The sequence below is a fragment of the Lineus longissimus genome, chromosome 5, assembly GCF_910592395.1.
Source record: "Lineus longissimus chromosome 5, tnLinLong1.2, whole genome shotgun sequence".
Taxonomy (NCBI): Eukaryota; Metazoa; Nemertea; class Pilidiophora; order Heteronemertea; family Lineidae; genus Lineus; species Lineus longissimus.
Genome location: NC_088312.1, coordinates 21112372 through 21130738, shown reverse-complemented (window position 1 = coordinate 21130738; position 18367 = coordinate 21112372). Strand labels below are relative to the sequence as shown.

At 40.7% G+C, this 18367-nt stretch overlaps 1 protein-coding gene across 9 annotated transcripts in view; it reads left to right on the top strand.

The window, feature by feature from the left end:
• Window positions 1-3521: 3521 nt before the first annotated feature.
• Window positions 3522-18367, top strand: part of LOC135488780 (AT-rich interactive domain-containing protein 1B-like) — a 36434-nt gene continuing 21588 nt past the window's right edge. For 6 of the 9 annotated variants that reach the window (XM_064773602.1, XM_064773603.1, XM_064773605.1 and 3 more), the window contains exons 1-4: window positions 3522-4603; window positions 9444-9677; window positions 10517-10795; window positions 11892-11957. In XM_064773602.1, coding sequence (XP_064629672.1) covers window positions 3815-4603; window positions 9444-9677; window positions 10517-10795; window positions 11892-11957 — 1368 coding nt within the window. In that variant the 5' untranslated portion in view covers window positions 3522-3814. The remainder of the gene's footprint in view (window positions 4604-9443; window positions 9678-10516; window positions 10796-11891; window positions 11958-18367) is intronic. The other 3 variants (XM_064773607.1, XM_064773606.1, XM_064773599.1) reach the window with 3 other exon arrangements.

The following is an 18367-nucleotide window of genomic DNA, read 5'->3' as shown; positions in this document are numbered from 1 at the left end:
TTTTGTTGTCTCTGGTTGTGACATGATGAACAACTTATTCTGTTATCTTGACCAGGAAACACAACAGGTGGTATTCTAAAACTGGTCAGAATTACGAGCACAACAGGAGCCTGATCAACGCAATGAGGAAGAAGAAGACGAAAACTGTTCAGGTGCCATCACAATTGACGCAGGAGCCGTTGCAACTGATGCAAATTTGAAACCAGATCAGGAGCCGTCTCAGCTAATGACAAGATGCTCTATATAACACCAGACAGGAGCCATCACGACCGATACCGCTTGCTTACTTTAACTCGCTGTAGAACAGTGTACAATTCAGTTCCATTTTTCTCGACAGGTGGCGCAAGACACATTCTTACTTTTTTGGTTCGGCCTAGATTTATTTGAATGACTGTTGCGAGTTGCGTAGCACGACATATCACATCTTAAACTCTTTATTGGACTCGGGGTTCTTGATATAGCCTCATGTAAAAAAACGGCAAAAACCTTGGTGGTCTGGATGGTCATCCCGGGATGGTCATGTCAGTCCTCTCATGAAGACTGAAGAGTAATCTTTAGAATACGATAGTCTTTGGCTCAAACCCGTCCTGATGTGGTCCACTGTCACCCGACTGAACCGGCACTGAGCATAGTAGATAGCATTATTGTTGGTGCCGAAACGCGACGCCCGCCCGGCCGCCACGTGCTGGAGGGTGTGGTCAGTCGTCTGCCGAAAATAATGCGCCTCAGAGCCAAGTCAACGGTGGTTGTGTTAACCTTTCGACTACAGTCGCAAGATAGTCATTATAAAGAACATAGTACTTAATCTATTGTGTTATTTCTATAGATCAACTTGGCCATGGGCATAGGCCTATAAAAAGGGGGTTAATAAAAATGAAACCAATGATCACACTTTATCTTTTCTTCATTTTCCCCACGACATTATTTCGCGTGGAGTTTGTTCCTCATATTTGAAGCAAAGTAGGGAAAAAACTCTAACTTTCCTCTTATCGTATGGAAATAGGCCCATGAAAATGGGCCAACCTTATTGTACACAGTATATTATAGACTCAAATACAACGCTATACTCAGCCGACCTGCATAGTCGGGTGTGTTGTCGCGTCGCTGTCCTAGGAACTCAGCACACTCCCCGTGAAATATGCTTGTTAATGTTTCACTCGCTTTAACTTAATCATATTTAACTGTTTCTTTGAGTTAAACTGATAAAATTGACGTTGCTTCATTTTGTGAGCGCGTTTTTGCGGCGGTCTCTCGAGGCCCAATGCGCCTGGCCTTTGAGCCCCACGTCATCTGTTGGGGCAGGTGGAAACTACTTCCCGCATTTATCGCTTCTTGTGGATCGATGACTCGACTGTGTGGAGCGAATCCCTGTTCGTATGTGGCCATGTATCCAAGCACTACGCTAAGTATAACTCGGCATGGTTCAATATAGAACGGTTTGCAATGCGAGGTTCGTCAGCGTTGGGGTGAATTTGCGCGTACCTCCATGGTTGAGGTGATGCTTCAAAAAGTTTTTCTGAAACGAATCAAAATCATTGGCGCAGTTTTTGGTTTCTTCAGATGAAGTATTCCTTTCAGATAGAACAAAGATATTGTTTCATAGTCAAACTTTTAACTTAACTTCATGTAGCTTATAAGACATAGTTATGGCCGACGAATCTTCATCGATTCACGAAAGTAACTGGTTGTGACTTTGTCGTCGTTCCTGAATCTATAGTTTCTTTAAGTTGCTGACACATAAGTTACTTTTCATAGTTTAGAGACTAATATCAGGCAAAATAGCTGTCTATCACAATTTATGTCCTCAAGGAATATTTCAAGACGGCGGCACCGGCACGTGGCAGCAAGGCCACGCCTTTTCCCGCCAAAATAGCCCCGAGCGCTAGGAGGCTAGCCGATTATCTCGAAGGCCACCACGGTTGAGATGAGGAGCTAAGAGTACCGAGTAAAAATAACATCACATTACCCAAAGTGTCTTCAAAAAAGGAAAGAGATACATTTCAAGGTTGAATAGATTAAAAAACTGACGTCGACTCTTGCGAGGGAAATTCCGGCGCGCGCGTGTGTGTTGGGGTGGGGTTGGGGGTGGTGTGGGGGTGTTGCGGGTGGGTTGATGGGTGGGAGGGCCTTCGCACTGAACATCTTCCCTTCTTGTCCTACTCTCTGTCGGAGATCTGGTTGAACATTGCGCTGCTTCTCCGAACGTCCCAGTTGAATCTGGTGCTATAGTGAGAGTCGACACTTAGTCCTTAGGGTATGTAGGGCAGGAGCAAGGGTCAGTCAGTGGCAGATACTGGAATTACTCTGAGAAATAGGGCAGTACAATTAGATTATGAGGGTTTTTTGTTCTTGTATTGGTTTATACATTTTAGGTACTTATCATTTTTGATATTATAGAACTGGAAATCGTGGCCAATTCCACTTAAAACAATAGCATTGATCGAATAATGTTGTACATGTATTTTCATTTCGAAATAAAATGGAGGTTTCCTTGAAATCAATCTACATTTGCATTAGTTTGGGGCTTTTTAATTTGAACCATGGCTATAGAGACCCTATTGAGGAACTTGATAGGAACGAAATCCCAATAGCACGTGCTAATGTGTATGAAATAATTTCCCGCCGATTGTTGATTTGATCTCAGGTAAAAGTAGTTTCCTCGTAAACATGTGGCTTGGTAATCAGTTTTAGCAGACGACACTGGGCCTATGCATTATTGCCATCTGTCGTTTGCTAGAAGAAACGTGCCTCCACATGCCGGTTAACAGGGGAAGGCACTTTATAGAAGGAAGAGCCAGTTAATATCGCATTCAGTTCGCGAGACAAAATCAGAAAGGGTTACTGAACAATCTGGGCAAGATACTGGGATTCTTTTTCGGGAAGGGTCGAAGACCGAGGATATCAAAAATTCGCGGTCTTTGGCCCAGCCGTTTCACCAGTGTTGGACAAATACATTGCGTGTTCAGTAATATAACACTGCCCCGCATGTGACGTCAGTTAATAAACCTTCTGGCAAATTAATGCTGTTGAGTCATCTTGTGAACCTCCCACCTAGTGGACACATTATCAATTCTACATACTTCCATGGAGGTTCGTAGACACGGTAAACTACAGTCCGACGAAGAATATACTCTTATGATGAAGATAAGGCTTGAAACGAGTTGTTACATTTGTTTTAAAACGATATCAACGTTTTTATGATAAAATGTATCCGGGGGAGGTAAACGTAACAGCTAATTGAAAAAGCGGAATTGAAAAGAATGCCTCAGACACATCACAACCTATAACACTTCCTCATCCGCCATTAGGACGTAGTCCAAAATAGTATTTACATCACGAAAAACAATAAAAAATGTGAGGGAAATACAAGGTTTTTGCTACCGGTTGTTGTTTGTTTAGAAACCGTTGCATATATGTGCGATATAGTGTCATTTAGGGACTCCGGAAAATAGATAAACTTCGCGCATTAATTTAACCTGCTGGCCCTTGTGTTCCCGCTATTGATGTGTTCCATATAATAGCTTAGTGTATGATAAGAACATGCTACCAACAACCTAAGTTTCCCCTATTCTGACTTAGCCCATCTTTGTATCACGTGTGTACAGAGTGTGGAAAAGGGCTCGGAAATTGAAGTATGATATATTTCGGGTTTTCAAGGATTCTGTTATGTATTTTATGACTGGTTGCCTCTGGGTGTGTGCATGATTTTCCGAGTTCACCATGTCATTGTTAGCAACACGGAGCAGGATCTAAGCCAAACTGGAGCCGATCTACAAGTTCGACGCCTGGCGAAACTGGTAAGCTATTCTTTACAATGGCGACTATGAACTCAGATGAACATTCTGATAATTTACTTGTGAATAAGAAGATAAAAAGCGAGCCAAACCTTGGTCCTGAATCCAACATTATGGATTCAGTTCAAGATGGTGGACAGAAAAACATGATGAAGTCTGAACCGACCGCGAACGATGTGCCTCCAAATTTAGACGGCCCTTCTATGAAGTCTGAGATGAATGATTTCTCACAAAATATGGGAGATCAAAACATAGCTAATGATAGTTTTAATAGAATGAATGAAAATATGCCAAGTAGTCAAATGTCTAATTATAATAGCAGTTTTGTACGGGGGAACTACATGCCAGATCAACATGGCGGACCTGGTTCAGGAAATGCTGATATCAACTCGCAGAACAGTCCTTACAATCAGTTTGGTCCACAAGGCATGAGAACTGGCTATCCTCCATCTAGTAAAGGGCCTATGATGCCCAACAGACCGGGTATGAGTGGGGCAGGCATGAATATGATGCCTCCAAACTACTCGCACGGACCACAACAAAGATACATGAGCGGACAGAGCATATCGCAACAAGGAGGACCCACACCGACTCTAAACCAGTTGCTACAAAATTCCAGTTCGTCGCAACAGAGATATTCAAATTTCAACGACTACGTGAGTTCACAGAACAGTATGAATAACGATACCGTCGCGAACATGTCGTTTTCTGGTGGACAAAACTGGGGAGGACAGCGACCACAAATGTCTGGAAACTATCCGAATCCGATGCAGCCAGGGATGAGCAACAATCCGGCATTTCGGAACCAGGTATGTGGATTTTTGTCCTCTTTATCGCTGTTTTCAAATAAATAGACAATGTTTTGTTTACATTTGGCCATTATTGTGCTGTCAGTTTGCTATGAAGAATTAAAAACTCAACTCTTCATTAAAGAAATTTTGCATTTTGTAGAATAAAAAAACAATAGTTCATTTCACTCTTTATCATTCTGTTTAGTTTCTGAAGTCCACATGGCTTCTTATTTCTAGGATCTGACAGAGCATGGTCATTTCCAGGAAGTGGTAGTAATTACCTCATTGTCCTTGTTGCCTCAGGAGCACATACAGTTACCTGAACAGGCTTTATTTACTTTCACTCTCCACTGATAAGATTTAGTCTGCACTCAATAACCCCGCAACAAGGTATCTTGTTTTTGTTGTGTAGATCACATGGCTTCCTGAACATGCTTGGTGTATTGGAATTTTAAATTTGGTGGCAAAATTCAATGATCTGACAGCAGCTGGCTTATTTACGTTATTGGACTCTTTTGATTGGCTGATGGCGATTGTCAAGCATCGCAATCAATTAATCTCGTCTGTCAGGATTTCTTTTATTTATCTTGTTCAGGGTGATATAATGGAAAATGATTTAGGCTTGGTTGTTGATGGGGAATATCAGGGTACGAGGTCTAAATGATTGCTTGTGATTTATTTTGTGTTGGAATTTTATCTCATTAATATGCTAAGTGGGGTATGGGTTTTTGTCTGGGTTTTTCTTTGATTTGTAATGAGTAAAAATTAGAATGTTTGATTTTAAATATTTGTTTCATTGATGTTATTTTATTACATGTTTTAACAGTCTCCTAATATCATTATCATCATATAAATTATTTATACAACCTGCTTATAATAGTAGTTGGAAAGTCCTGCATCTTTTGTTCTTAGTCTTCCCCTTACGAACGATTTGGGTCATTCGACGTCATAACGTGGGACACCAACACTTGCAGAGAGATTATGCTGAATATTATGTCTGCTTAGGAGAATGCTACTGAGCTGGAACAAGGTTTCTTCTGTGTCAAACATCCTGGAACTGCTTGTGCAACGATGTCTGGTGAAGAATAGATGCAGATTCATGCATGTAACTCATTGGCCTGGTGATCTGGAAATTTGCTGTCAGTTGATTTTAATTTTAGCAGCAATGTATTGTATGATTGGTAATACATTGCATCTGTCAGTTACTGGCCATACTCCATCATGATGTTGTGCCAAGTTTCAGACTTGAGCATTCTTGGCCCATTCCCCATGAGAGAGTGGAGTATAGTATCTCTCTCAGGATAAAACTGTCATTGAACTCAATAGCCGAATTGTCTTTGTTGACGTCTACTCAATCATCTGCAAGGTTTAGTATTTACTAGCCCAGTCACAAAATATCGGAGTAAGAAGCTGATTGATGACTTGTAGTAGTTTGGTCACAGCTTTTGATTGGCTGGCGTAAATATCTTGAGTTCTCAATGGACGGACTTCACTCATCAATCTGTGTGACAAGGCAAGGGTGATCAATTTTGATTTGTATGTTGAACCTCGTGACTTTTGAGGATTACTATGGGGGGGGGGGGGGGCTAAAAATAGCTGAAAATTGATAACTTAATTTGCCACTGAGTGATAAGCTGATGATAGTGATTTAATGATACTGTGGAAAAAGCACCTGAGCAAGTTGAACATACTATCATAAAACTTCATGATAATCATAATCATATACCTCCTTGCTTTAAAAATATTTTTTCCCTTAGTAATAATAAAACAATCAAGTGCTCTTCCAGACCTCTCCTCCTCATGTTGGAGACTGACCTAGGTGTTCACGCGTGAAACAATAAAAAAGAGTGTAGCTTGAAAGATGGCCCTTCTATCCATCCAAGATGTCTCTTAGAGAGGTTCAGTCCAGCCTCGTGGGGACTGCAACAAGTGGCGATATTGATCTCCACAATCAAAGTGTCGTCTGCTCAAGTTTTGTTTACACTGGCACCAGTCATGCTGTATGCTAAATAGCCATGCGCTTATTCTATTGACACCTTGCAGATCCAGGAAATAAATTGGTTATTAGAATATAAATCAGCTGGATTGCCATCAGGTGCCTGTCAATTATGCGTGATTTTTTTCTTTGTTGTCGTTTTCATACTTGTCCTTATTGAACCAAGAAATACCGGTTTCCCCCTCTGACAATTGACATGTCTGAGTGATTTGTTGCGATTGCCTCGCAGTGATTACTAGAAATTATTCTCCAATGTCAAGGTCATCTGCTCACTGCTAATCCCTCTTGGGAGATTATGGTTCCTTTGCCTTTCCTAATTCCTGGAAGTATAGCTGTCAATGTTATCATGTTTTTGTATTGTGAGGGGTGACTTATTGAATTTGGTAACAATGTATCATTATGAATGAAATTGTGAACCTTTTTGATACTAGGGTGATAATAACAGCTTTGGATAGATTTAACTTAAAAAGGTAGATTCAAGCAATAAAATGTCTGTCAGAGGGAACGGGATGTGATATTTTGGTTTTTGGCCTGGGGCTCCGGTGTGAAGTCCCGGGTAATTGACTAATCAACAGGTTCTGCTAGCCTTTGTGCGGTTAATTTACCAAACTTTTTATTCTATTCATGATTTTTTAAGGCGCGTGTCATTTTCATGGTGAAAAAACTTGGTTTTGTGAAAACATCTGTTGGCTTTGACACAGAGTAGGCAAAGGATTATGAATTTATTGAGCGATTTAATTTTTTATTTTCAAAGGAAGTGCTGATGAGGCTGTTTTTCTGTGGTGGAATTCTCTGTTGAATATGTTTTCCTGTGTTTTGCATAAAAGGTAGTGGTCATATTTGTATCAAGTAAGTTATAATAGAAGATTGGAGTGTTCTGCTTGCTGTCCAATGAATGAAGCAGGTTTCTTTAAAAGTAAAACATGATGCTTCTTTAGCGCTTTCAGTACATGAAATCCGGCTGCGCTGCTCAATTTTTTAAGTCGAAGCGCTTCACATTATCAGCCCAGCTATTGAAATTCTGAGGACTGAACCAAAATTTGCTTTCTCAATGTTAATTGCCATACACTTAATTGGCATAAACCGGTGTCCTATCCTATGTTGCTATTGGCTTTCTCTGTATCCTATGCATACGCTGTAGGCCTTGGCTTTACATCATGGTTATGTGATACTTGTCGTCCTTGAGCACTGTAATTGAGCTTTATTGTCAGATTAGCCTTGCCTCTGATGCCCCTTGGATGTGCCTCCCATGGTTTGTTGTCATTCAGCCCCTATTTTTAGCCTACTTTTCTGGCTCATCTAAAAATAGGGTCTTTTCATATTTCATATGGCACCGTATCATAATGTTACGTAATATTACTCTTCATTAGGCCATGTAACCTTGAAAAGAAGTCACTAGGGTCAGTGTCAATAAATAGAGTCAAACAGATTGGATTTTATGAGGGGCTAGATAACTGCACATCATGACTTGCTGGTTGAGCTTTGTGTCATCCTCCTTTACAAGGGTCATTGTGCCGCTCCTGCTCCACTTCCGTTATGCTTATCATATAGGGTGGCAAAAGTAAAGGGATTCACAGTTATTGAAATGCCAGCATCCCATGGTCATGCCCCTCTCTTACCATGTTTCGAAGTCATGACTTCGAAAATTTGAACCTACAATGCCTGCCATTTCTACTCCGCAACAAGTTCTATCTCAACGTCGAACGAGCGAGCGTATAGAGTGTAGAGCCTGTAATCCAAGGGCATCTTCCAGTTTCCATGGCAATCGGTAGTCCTGGTAATGTTGCTGATAATTGAGCTAACGTTGAGCGCAGTAGGCAGAACTAGAGGGCCGCAGATCGTGAAGGGAGTTCTTTGGACTCTCTGCAGGGCTCGGCAAGAGTTGCAGATGGAAATTTTATATTCCCAGTGCCAAAAAAGTTCATGATGAAATGGCAAATGGACATTATCGTAGAATAAGCCCTCGAAATCTGTGGTGAAGTTTCGTCCAGTTTGTGTTTGACAAATGTGGCACGGTCTGCGCTGAGTTGAAAAAATACATTTGTAATTTGAAGGGAACTTTTAAAGTTCATATCACAAGAATATGGCTGTGATCTTGGGCAAGGCACTTCCCATATCATTGATGAATCTGCAGTCACAAGTTCATGATGTATAGGCATTGTCAATAGTGTTTAATGAGTTCAGTGATCACCGGTGCCCTGTTTAACCTCCCATCACTTTTCAATTATACAGTCAGTGACATTGAAATTAAGGTGATGTTCTAAACAGCTGAATACATTTTGAATTTGATGACCTGCAGGCAGATGGACAGATTATTATTGAAAATTGCATGTAAATATTGACAAGATTAAAATTGGTATTTGCGAAATTGGTTAAAGGTGACAGCATAGGGGTTGAGGACATCTAAGAAGATAAGGTCACAGAGGGTCAAATGTCATGATTGAGGTCAGCGACAGCCTCAAAATGGGCCAAAGACAAAAATGGAGGAGGTGAAAGAGTTTGATATTTGATGCATTACTACACAGATGTTGGGGGGGGGGGGGGGGTCACCCAAGCAAAACCTAACCCTTTCAGAGGCGCAATAATTCTACAACATTTACATATGAACAATCACTCAAAAGTTTTTCATTCCAGGTCTTTGTAGCATTTGATTGAATACACAAGGATATTTTTGTTTCAGAGGACTTCCCAAATCGTAATTTCAGTGTTTCCAAATCCTGTCATTTTCACTTTCTCTTTCAGTGGCCATTTTCAGAGATTCGTGTTGCAAGTCTACGTCCAAATTTTCCAGGCCTTTATGCTGAATTCGTGTCATTCGAACCAAGCCCCGTCTAATGTCATCTCCTTTCTCCCTTTTACCAGCAGCGACCAATATTCGACCCAAACCAACGACGCCCCGGGATGCCTCCTAACTACCCTCAGCAGCAGCAGGGCGGACCTGGGCCTTACGGCCCGGGCCAGCAGCAGTATCCAGGTGCTAACTCGTCCCGGTTCCCAAGCACGATGCAGCCGGGCCAACAACCAAATCGGCCGGGCCAGATCGGGATGCCAAATCAAATGCCTGGTCAGTCCTTTGGACAGCAGGTACGTGCTAAGGTACAAAATATCAACCCATTTATTCTATTCTTTTATGTTGTGTGTCTTCTCGTAGTGATGATATGTTAGCAGCAATGTTATCCCCCTCCCCTCTCCAAATTACACAATTCTGAGGCCACTGAAGTCTCCCACTTCTTGGTAAAAATCACGTATGTTGGGACTGATTGATAATCCGTTTGGTAGGTACCCCATTTCTCCCTTCCAAACTGAAATTGTCAATCATGCAGGCGTTGACATGGCAAGTAAACCACCATTTTTACTGGCACAAGATTTGCGGCGAAGCATGTCTCGTCTCATCTTTGCCTCCTTGTCTCCATGGATACAAGGAAGTTGGAGCCCTCACCTTCTCTCCATCTCAACTTGGGCAGAATAAATGTTCCGAAATTAAGGAAATGTACCCGTAATCTCCATATGGCCAAATTTACCTCCACATCTTTAGAATTGTAAAAGTTGCTTTTATGTTGTTGACGTTGTCATAATCCCCACAGTGAACTATACAGCAAAGTTTTGCAACTATTAGTAAAGTTTTTTAGGAGAAGAGCACTTGGTTTTTGCGTCACATGTAGTGACCATAAAAAGAACCTTGAGACAAAAATGATCTCACCGTAAATGGCAGCTAGGTTGAAATAGGGACATACCAGATAAGGCAGTGGTCACTTGTTAACTTCTTTCTAATGGACTTCTCGATGGTCAGAACTGAAATATGATTATGTACATCTTAAATTTGAAATCATTTGAGTTTTGATTGTGTTCTAAAGGTGAATTGAATCTGATTTAGTTTTATGCTGTTTAAATATGAAGTCATTACCCTAAAAGTAACCGCTATTTTATAATTGCAGTTGGGTTCACAGTTCAATCAACAGGCCTCGCAACAACCCTCATTCGGCCAGCCGTCGCAGTCCTTTATGCAGCAGACACCAAGTAGCCAGGCTCAGCCAGCGCCTGGCTCAGTCCCGACATCATCGCAACAGCCGAGCTCAGGGCTGTCGCGGTCATCCACTCCTGTGTCCCAAACGACATCTCCACCCCAGAACCAGTCAGCCTCTCAGAGCCCTGCTCAACAGTCCCACTTTATGCAACAGCCGCAGCAGAATCCGCAACCACTCAGTCCATCTCAGGTAAGGTATGATACTGCTGGGTGATTTTAAGCGGAACATCAGCAGTTGCACTTAATGTTGGGGTTAAAACTCTTGAGGGAAATCGCTGCAGTCAGTTCCCCGCATTGATAATTGGAATGAAATCACCGTCATCGAGTCCACCACTGTACCAACCTACTCCTTTTACATGCCACATGACATACAGGACTCCATCAAAAAAGGTCAAGGTCGGATTGTTTCGAATACAACATTTACTATGTTGAGATGTATCAGTGATGTATATTTGGTGACCCTATAATTTGAAAAAATTTGATATGCCCCCTCAAGATTTATGACTGAAAATTTATTATGTTGTCAGTTACCATATTTTGACATTAGCGAATGATGATTTTGAGCAAAAGATGTCTGGTTACACCTTGGAACACCCCTGCTGCAGTGGTGCATGTCCCCCCCCCCTTGACACAATTGGATGCTAATGAAAAATGTCACCTCTAGGTGGAGCTGACAAAACCCATTCACGGTTCGTGTAAACGTGGACGTGTTGATTGACACCTATTGGCTGATCAGCTTATAAGTACCTCCAGCTTAGTTGCAGGTGTTCGCATGAAAGGTTGTTCAAAGTTTTGACAAGTTTTGGCCAGCTTTGAACCTTAAAGCTTTTGAGTATAGCAAGATACTTACTTTAAATGTTTTCAGTATAAAACAAGGCTGCATATTTTGCCATCTTTGAATTTTACCATGGCATTGTGCAGTGACTTCAGAGTTATGTATATGCTTTTTTTGCGGAAGGAGATATTACCTAAAGTTAAAAGGGCTTGAATGTAAATGGGTGTCGGTATCTCTAAAAAAAGACCTAAAAATAATGAAATGGTCAAGACGTGATGTGACTGCTGTGGTCCGCTGATAATACCGTTGTGAATGACGATCTGTCAAACTTGTGTATCTTCCGTTTGATTGTCCTGTACGTCATGACGTCTGCGTGGTGTTGTGCGACGACATATTTCCCCTACGGCGACACCGTGTGTTGTGATGTCGTGGCCAAAATGACGTGTGGTTGTCAGGGGTGATGTATAGTATCTACTATAAAAATAACAAAATCTGCATGTTCTCTCTTCAGGGTTTTGGTAATGGTACGAGAAACCAAAATAAGCAAGTCGTCAATCAAGATGGTGATCTAGCGAATGTAAGTTTGTGTGTCTTGTCTTGGTGTTGGTTTCAAATGCCGTGTCGACCCAAGCAACCTGATGCACGCAGCCCGCAGCTTTAAAAAGAACGCAACTGACTACCAATTTCTGTTTACCTAATCTGTTGTGCTGTGGCCAATTTGCATTGCATGGATAGGAAAAAATCTGTCTTCATGATGGAAGATATCTCATTGGCGCCAAGGCAAATGGGGAGGGGATGAAGGCTATTGCCTCTATGAATTTCTCCCCCTGTGCCCTTGAAAGAAAGCAAGTCCAAAAATAGTAAAGAGAATCCTGACCAGCTGCATTCTCTTCCCCAAAATATTACTTCATTGAGGTAGAAAGCCATGCTTGATACAAAGTAATCTAGGCCCTCAAAATAAAAACATTGATGTCATATTCTTCTGCCATGTTCTGCAGTTAAAAAACAGTGCATGTTCATACTTCCTGGTCTGTAGTCATGTTCTTGGTAAAGGGACCATCCCAAAAATACTGTCATGCCAAAAAAGATGGAATTCTCACATGCAGGAGGAGGATGGGTTTTTGATCGCCTCGTACAAGAAGAAAGTCTCCACAAAGGGGATTTCAGTATTCTAGATTGATAATCTACAAAACGTGCAATTACTGTTGTGTGACCTGTGAATATCTATATCATATTGATGATTGTAATTGAGAAGTTTCCTGTGATTGGTTAAATGGGAATCACTGGGGTTGTCATGGTTAAGTTGCAGGTCGCGGCAACTGCAAAGAGCTTGAAATACTTCACATAGAAAAACAATTGTCTTTCTATGGAGAGCTTTATTTTGTATACGAGTTTGGTTTGAGTGCCTCTTTTATAATGAAAAAAAAAATTGAGCATTTATTGCTGAAAAAGTTTGTTGTGTTTACTGAACCCCTGTGTCGGAGATTGGACAGACATAGTACAATCGACCCAGGGTCGTTGCTAATATTTATGACACATTGATTGACTGTAAATGGCCTCGGCAACAGAATCACCTGATTGGTCGACCGTTGTGCCTCGTCTCCTAGTTTGTCTTTTCGATGTAGTATTTGTTGTGATGTTTTGAGATGGATGGTCCTCCGGATGAATGAAGCTGTCTCGGATATTGCTATTAGCGTGATCAATTGCACTGTGTTGTAGTTGGTATTCTACGTTGGTGACCGATGAGAGCCTTATTGCAGGATTTCGCATCATAATACTCTGCGGGAGACTTTTAACTGGCTTTACTTCATTGGTCTGATGTTATTCTGCAACTGAAAAAAGGGTTTGTGACTGACATATATTTACCACATTTTTCATATAGATTAAAGAGACCATCAGAAAATGCACAGTAAAGTGTAGTATTTTTGCCAACACCTTTTCAAGTACGTAATTTAAAAAAGACTTCTTGTGAACAATAAGGGCAGCAAAAATAAATGTGTCTGCAGTAAATACATTTGATATTCTGACAAACTTCAGCAATTTACTGTACGTCATCATAGAGCATCAAGGGTTAAAATTCAGATGATGCTCATGTTCTCATCAGCGAGGAAGGCCTATGTAGAACTGAAGTTTCGAACATGGGCTGTTCTGGGATGTCGTTCCATCACCTTTTGCGCACCCCATCCAGACAGCTGAACCCACCTTATCTCACATATTTCAGCCTGAAGTTCTCCCCACACAATACCCCTGCTTCACTTGAACAATTTTTGATTAGGTGTTAATTCCTGGTCCATGAATTGGAGAACTAGTCCGTGTCTCCCCGATGCATTCTTGCTATTGGCCAACCCGAAACACAACTATTGGCTGTTGTCTGCTAAGATACTCGATTCCTCCATTCTGTGTGTAGTCAGTCGTAGTTCTGAGCTAGAGATCTGGTGTTCAGTCCATGGTAGATATGGGGGACACGATGGGAGGAATTTATGTCTGGAAATGCACTGTTTCTATTCGGTTTGGTAGAACACATAGTCTCGTAGAGTGTACTGGTTGAAAGATTTGGAAGGAAACAGCCAAGATGTTTCTCAGTCGAAGGAAGACGAACCATATTTGATAAAAGAACTCGGGAAAAATATTTTTAATAGGTTTTGCAGAGGAACATTAGAAAGAGTTCAGATTTAAAAATCAACACATCATAGTATTCCAATATCAAACTCCAGAGGTTAATCATTGTAGGTTGAAATACCAATTTATGAGGCTGAATGGTGTACTATGGACATTGTTTTAAAGATGGTTAGGGCAGCCAATTTAAAGGCGAACTGTCTTCTTTGAACGATCAAACTTATCGTATCTGTTTGAAACGATCACAATTTGATAAATCTGCCTGATTTAGCATGATAACATGATTAAAAAACGTGCAAATATTCATTAAACTAATTAATTTTTTATCGGAAAGATAAATCCCGATGAATGGGAGACTATTGAGATGATTTAAATGATCCCCTGAGGTAGTTATATGTTTTCCTATAAAACCACCTCTTGTTTATTTTTCCCCAGTCGGGTTATTTTTGTCCTGGCTCATGTGAAGCCCACTCATTCACATGACTTCTTGGAACCACTTCCTGGAACCAATTACAACTACATTTGCATATTATCAGGTTTTCCCTGATGAAATTTTAGAATCACTATGCTCAGCTTTTACAAGCTGTTCCAGTGGAGATGACGCACCGTTTTATTGCCTACAGTATTGACTGGTAATGCATTGCGCAGCGGGAATTATTGAGCGCGGCTTATATATTTCCCATGATTATGTGTTGTGGAAAAAGACCATACTCGCTCTTCTCTGATCTGATTTACGGTGGGGCAAAAACTTTTTTGTTTGGTTTTATCAAATGAAGGTAGGAATATGCGTTATAAATTGTTATGAATTGGTTTTGTTTAAAAATTAATAGAAATGAAAAGTGGTGGGTTTTATAAACTGACCATGCCCATCACTCAAATGGGTAGATGAAAATATATCGACACCCTTACCCTAAACACTACAAATGATAATGTACTGTAATACAACAGCTTCGATAATATTTACCTCCTAAAGACATAATCATTGCCCTAAAAACAAGATAAGTACACCTAACCTATATTGTTAGGATCAATATTGAAAAGTGTTGCGCTAAAACTTGAAGTCTGCCCATGTCAAAGGGCTCATCTAACAAGATGTTATCCCTGATAGGAGGAATATCCCTGACTTGGATAGAAATTATACTTGTACCCATTTGTACTCCTATTCAGAGAGGAGCTATTGAGAGGTTCTAAGGTGTACTGCCCAAGGACACAAATAGGTGATGGTTTTCACCTTCTGAGAGCCAAAACCGAATTCCTCCAAGTATGAACCCAGCATCTATTTTCCTTGTCAGCTGGCGATTATTTGGACAAAGATGAGTGGTCAAGCCATTCTTGTGTGGCTATCACTGATCACTCGGTCATGAATGACATGGGTAAGACCTTCTAATTGAGGCTATCATGAAGAAACAATTCTATGCAGCATCTGCAATACCATGTAACATCTCAAACAATCAAAAGTTCAATTTGCCGTCCAAGGTCAAAGTTTATTCACCCTGGAGTTGAACTTGAATGGTATTCAGGGGCGGCTGTTCTAGGACACAAAATGACATTCAGCAATAAGTTTAAGGGTTCTTTTCAAAGGAATTAGCTGCTGGCAAATTTTTTGTCCGGGAAGACAAAGTCCAATCAGAACATTTATAATTTTCTGGTACAGCTTAGCTTGAAGTGAAAATATTTTTTTGACGATAATATGTAGATACAATTTCACCCCAACCTTGTCCTTGGGCCAATGTCACCCAATATTGGAGGGATGGACCTTTACTGCACTCTTGGCAAACATTGGAGCTAATTTTTAAAGTAAATATAAATCAGCAGACCTCGATTTAGTTCGAGAATATATGGTGAAAATGAAGCATAAAGCACTTCCTTTTTCTCTGCACCCTTTTGCACTCATCTTGCCTTGCTTCATATCAAGCATAACATAAATAGAATTAGAATCAAAAAAATTAAATTAAATCTAGAGTTTCAGAAATCTAAAATAAGTTTTCATAAATGTCCTTGCGATGATAACACTCTGCAGTAATCATATACCGGTACCCGATATTTCATTTAATATAATTCTTCTGTATGTGGAGAACAAAACCCGTCAGAAATACAATAGGAACAGAATATCCCTCCCTCTGTAGACAGAGTTATCGCAAGTTTCCAGGCAAATATCACAACGGCGTATTCGGCTAGGGAACTATTTCACCGACTATTGTCAACCTCCAGCCTGGTGGAAGATTACACCCGACAATGCCCTGGCGACATTATAACGAGAGCGTAATTTACGCTGGGAATTTGAAGCAGACGATGTTTTTGTAATTGATTCTGCCGCGGAACATAATTATGTCGTGGCATGGATGGAAATTTCTGTTTGAAAAGTATCGTCAGATTTGAAATTATTTGATGAAAATGTGCAGATTTAGTATTCGGTGTGAAGATTTGGTCAAAAATTCCCATGATTTGTGTTTAGTTTGCCCCGATTATGTCAATTTTGCGTGGTAATAGTGTATCCTTACACATTATTCAGCCTGTCTTTGTGGCAGCCATCACCCGGAGCTCTGGCACTACTTTTATGCAAATGAGTCTCCTAATGAATAATCCATTCTGCTGTGTGGCCTAAATAGATTGAACAATGAAACTGCTTCAGAGGCAGCTTCAATTACTTTTCAGGCTCAATGTGGGGTGGAAAAATTAGGAAGATTTCAGAAAATTGCTTTTGAAGCCCTTCGTTAATTTTCAGTTGAAAATCTGAATGAAAATGGTCAATTTTGTTGGTTTGGAACTCCTGTAAAAAGCTAGTCTGTATAGTGTTTGCCACATGTGTTGGCTGTGTTCACAGCGTACAATCCACTGTGTATGCTCATTGCCTATTCAGCGCTTAGAATATGTAAATGGCCTGGCTGTATGGTGTATAGGGGATGTGTGTTCAGCATACAGGCGAGGAGGTTCGGTTGGCAATTAGACGAGCGCAACTCCTGGCAAGAACACATGGCGCGATTACGAAGACAACTCCAGAAAACTTTCACATTTTGGTGAAAGTGGACAATTTTGGTGAGAATCATTCCGAATTGGGGATTCTTATGGGCGGTTGGTTGGAGAAAATCTAGTCATATGGCTTCAGTGTATTTTATAGGGAGGATTTAGTAGTTTTACATTGTGTGTTTGGCACGGTTAATTTCCCCTTTAAATTCTTGAAATTTTTTTGAGACACTGGTATTTGATAGATTTTAGATTTATGTAAATTTTATATTGACCCAAGTTCCCCAAGTGGACTTGGATATTTTGCTAGGATGAGCTCAACCTGTACGATATTATAATAAGATATTTAAAAATAGCACTTTGATTTATCACAGCAGAGAGCAGCAGATATGGAATTGCACTTTGATGGAACAGCCAAATCCTGAAAACAAAACTCCAAACTTTTTAAATGGCATTGATTCCAGGCAGGAGGAATTTCATGGAACTTTTTGGCTGTGCCGAATGCATTGTTCTGTTCTGGGTGGGTGAGCGGGGTTTGAATGGGGCTTTTGTGTTCACTGACCCTGATTGTTCCCAGCCTTATCCCCGAGCTTGGGGCCTTTTGTTTACTCAAGGCTGGGGACTCCCAGATTTGGCCACGTCCATGTGCTTAATTTTAACTCTTGGTATTATTTTTGACTGATTTTCTGATATTTTTGATTCTGATAAATTTTTTGGGTAAGTTTGTCCAACTTTCTGCCAAGTTTTTGGAGTTCTTTTGTTCGGTCTGAATTCAATAGTCCATTGGTTCAATTGTGTGTAGTAATACTTGGTACACATGTGTCCCAACTTGCATGGTCTATACATAGCCCACTAACTTTGAATAGTGTGGAAATTTGCTTTTGTGAAGCGTTCTGCTTGTATGGGGCCGAGTGTAGAGCGCTCTGTGCGGTATTTTGGCAGTGGAGCGCCAAGGGAGACCAACTCTGAGAGGGGACCTGGATCTGACCAGACTTTTGTCAACTGAAATCTCAGGTTGACAATTGAGGCCTGGGTAAGAATTGTTTGTTCCAAGAAATCTAGGTAAGCAGACTTCAGCAGTTTTTGAATGGTCCTGAAAGGCAGAGTTTTAGGCCTATGATCTCTTGTATTGTTATTTGCTGGGTGAGTTTGTTTCAAGCATACATAGGCCTAGTCTGGAAATGAATGAGGGTGGTTTTAATTCATGTTTCTATTCTTGGACAAAGCACTTTACTTGTCGGAGTTGACTTTGCTGAACTATTCATAGAAAAGTTGTCCATGACCAAGAGGGTTTGTTCCTTGGTCAATGCACTTAACTGACTTTATTTTGTTTCAGAGTTACGCTTTTCTGCCAAAATTTTCACTTTTCAGAAAGGGGTTCATGTCCTTGGGCAAGGTGCTCGGTCC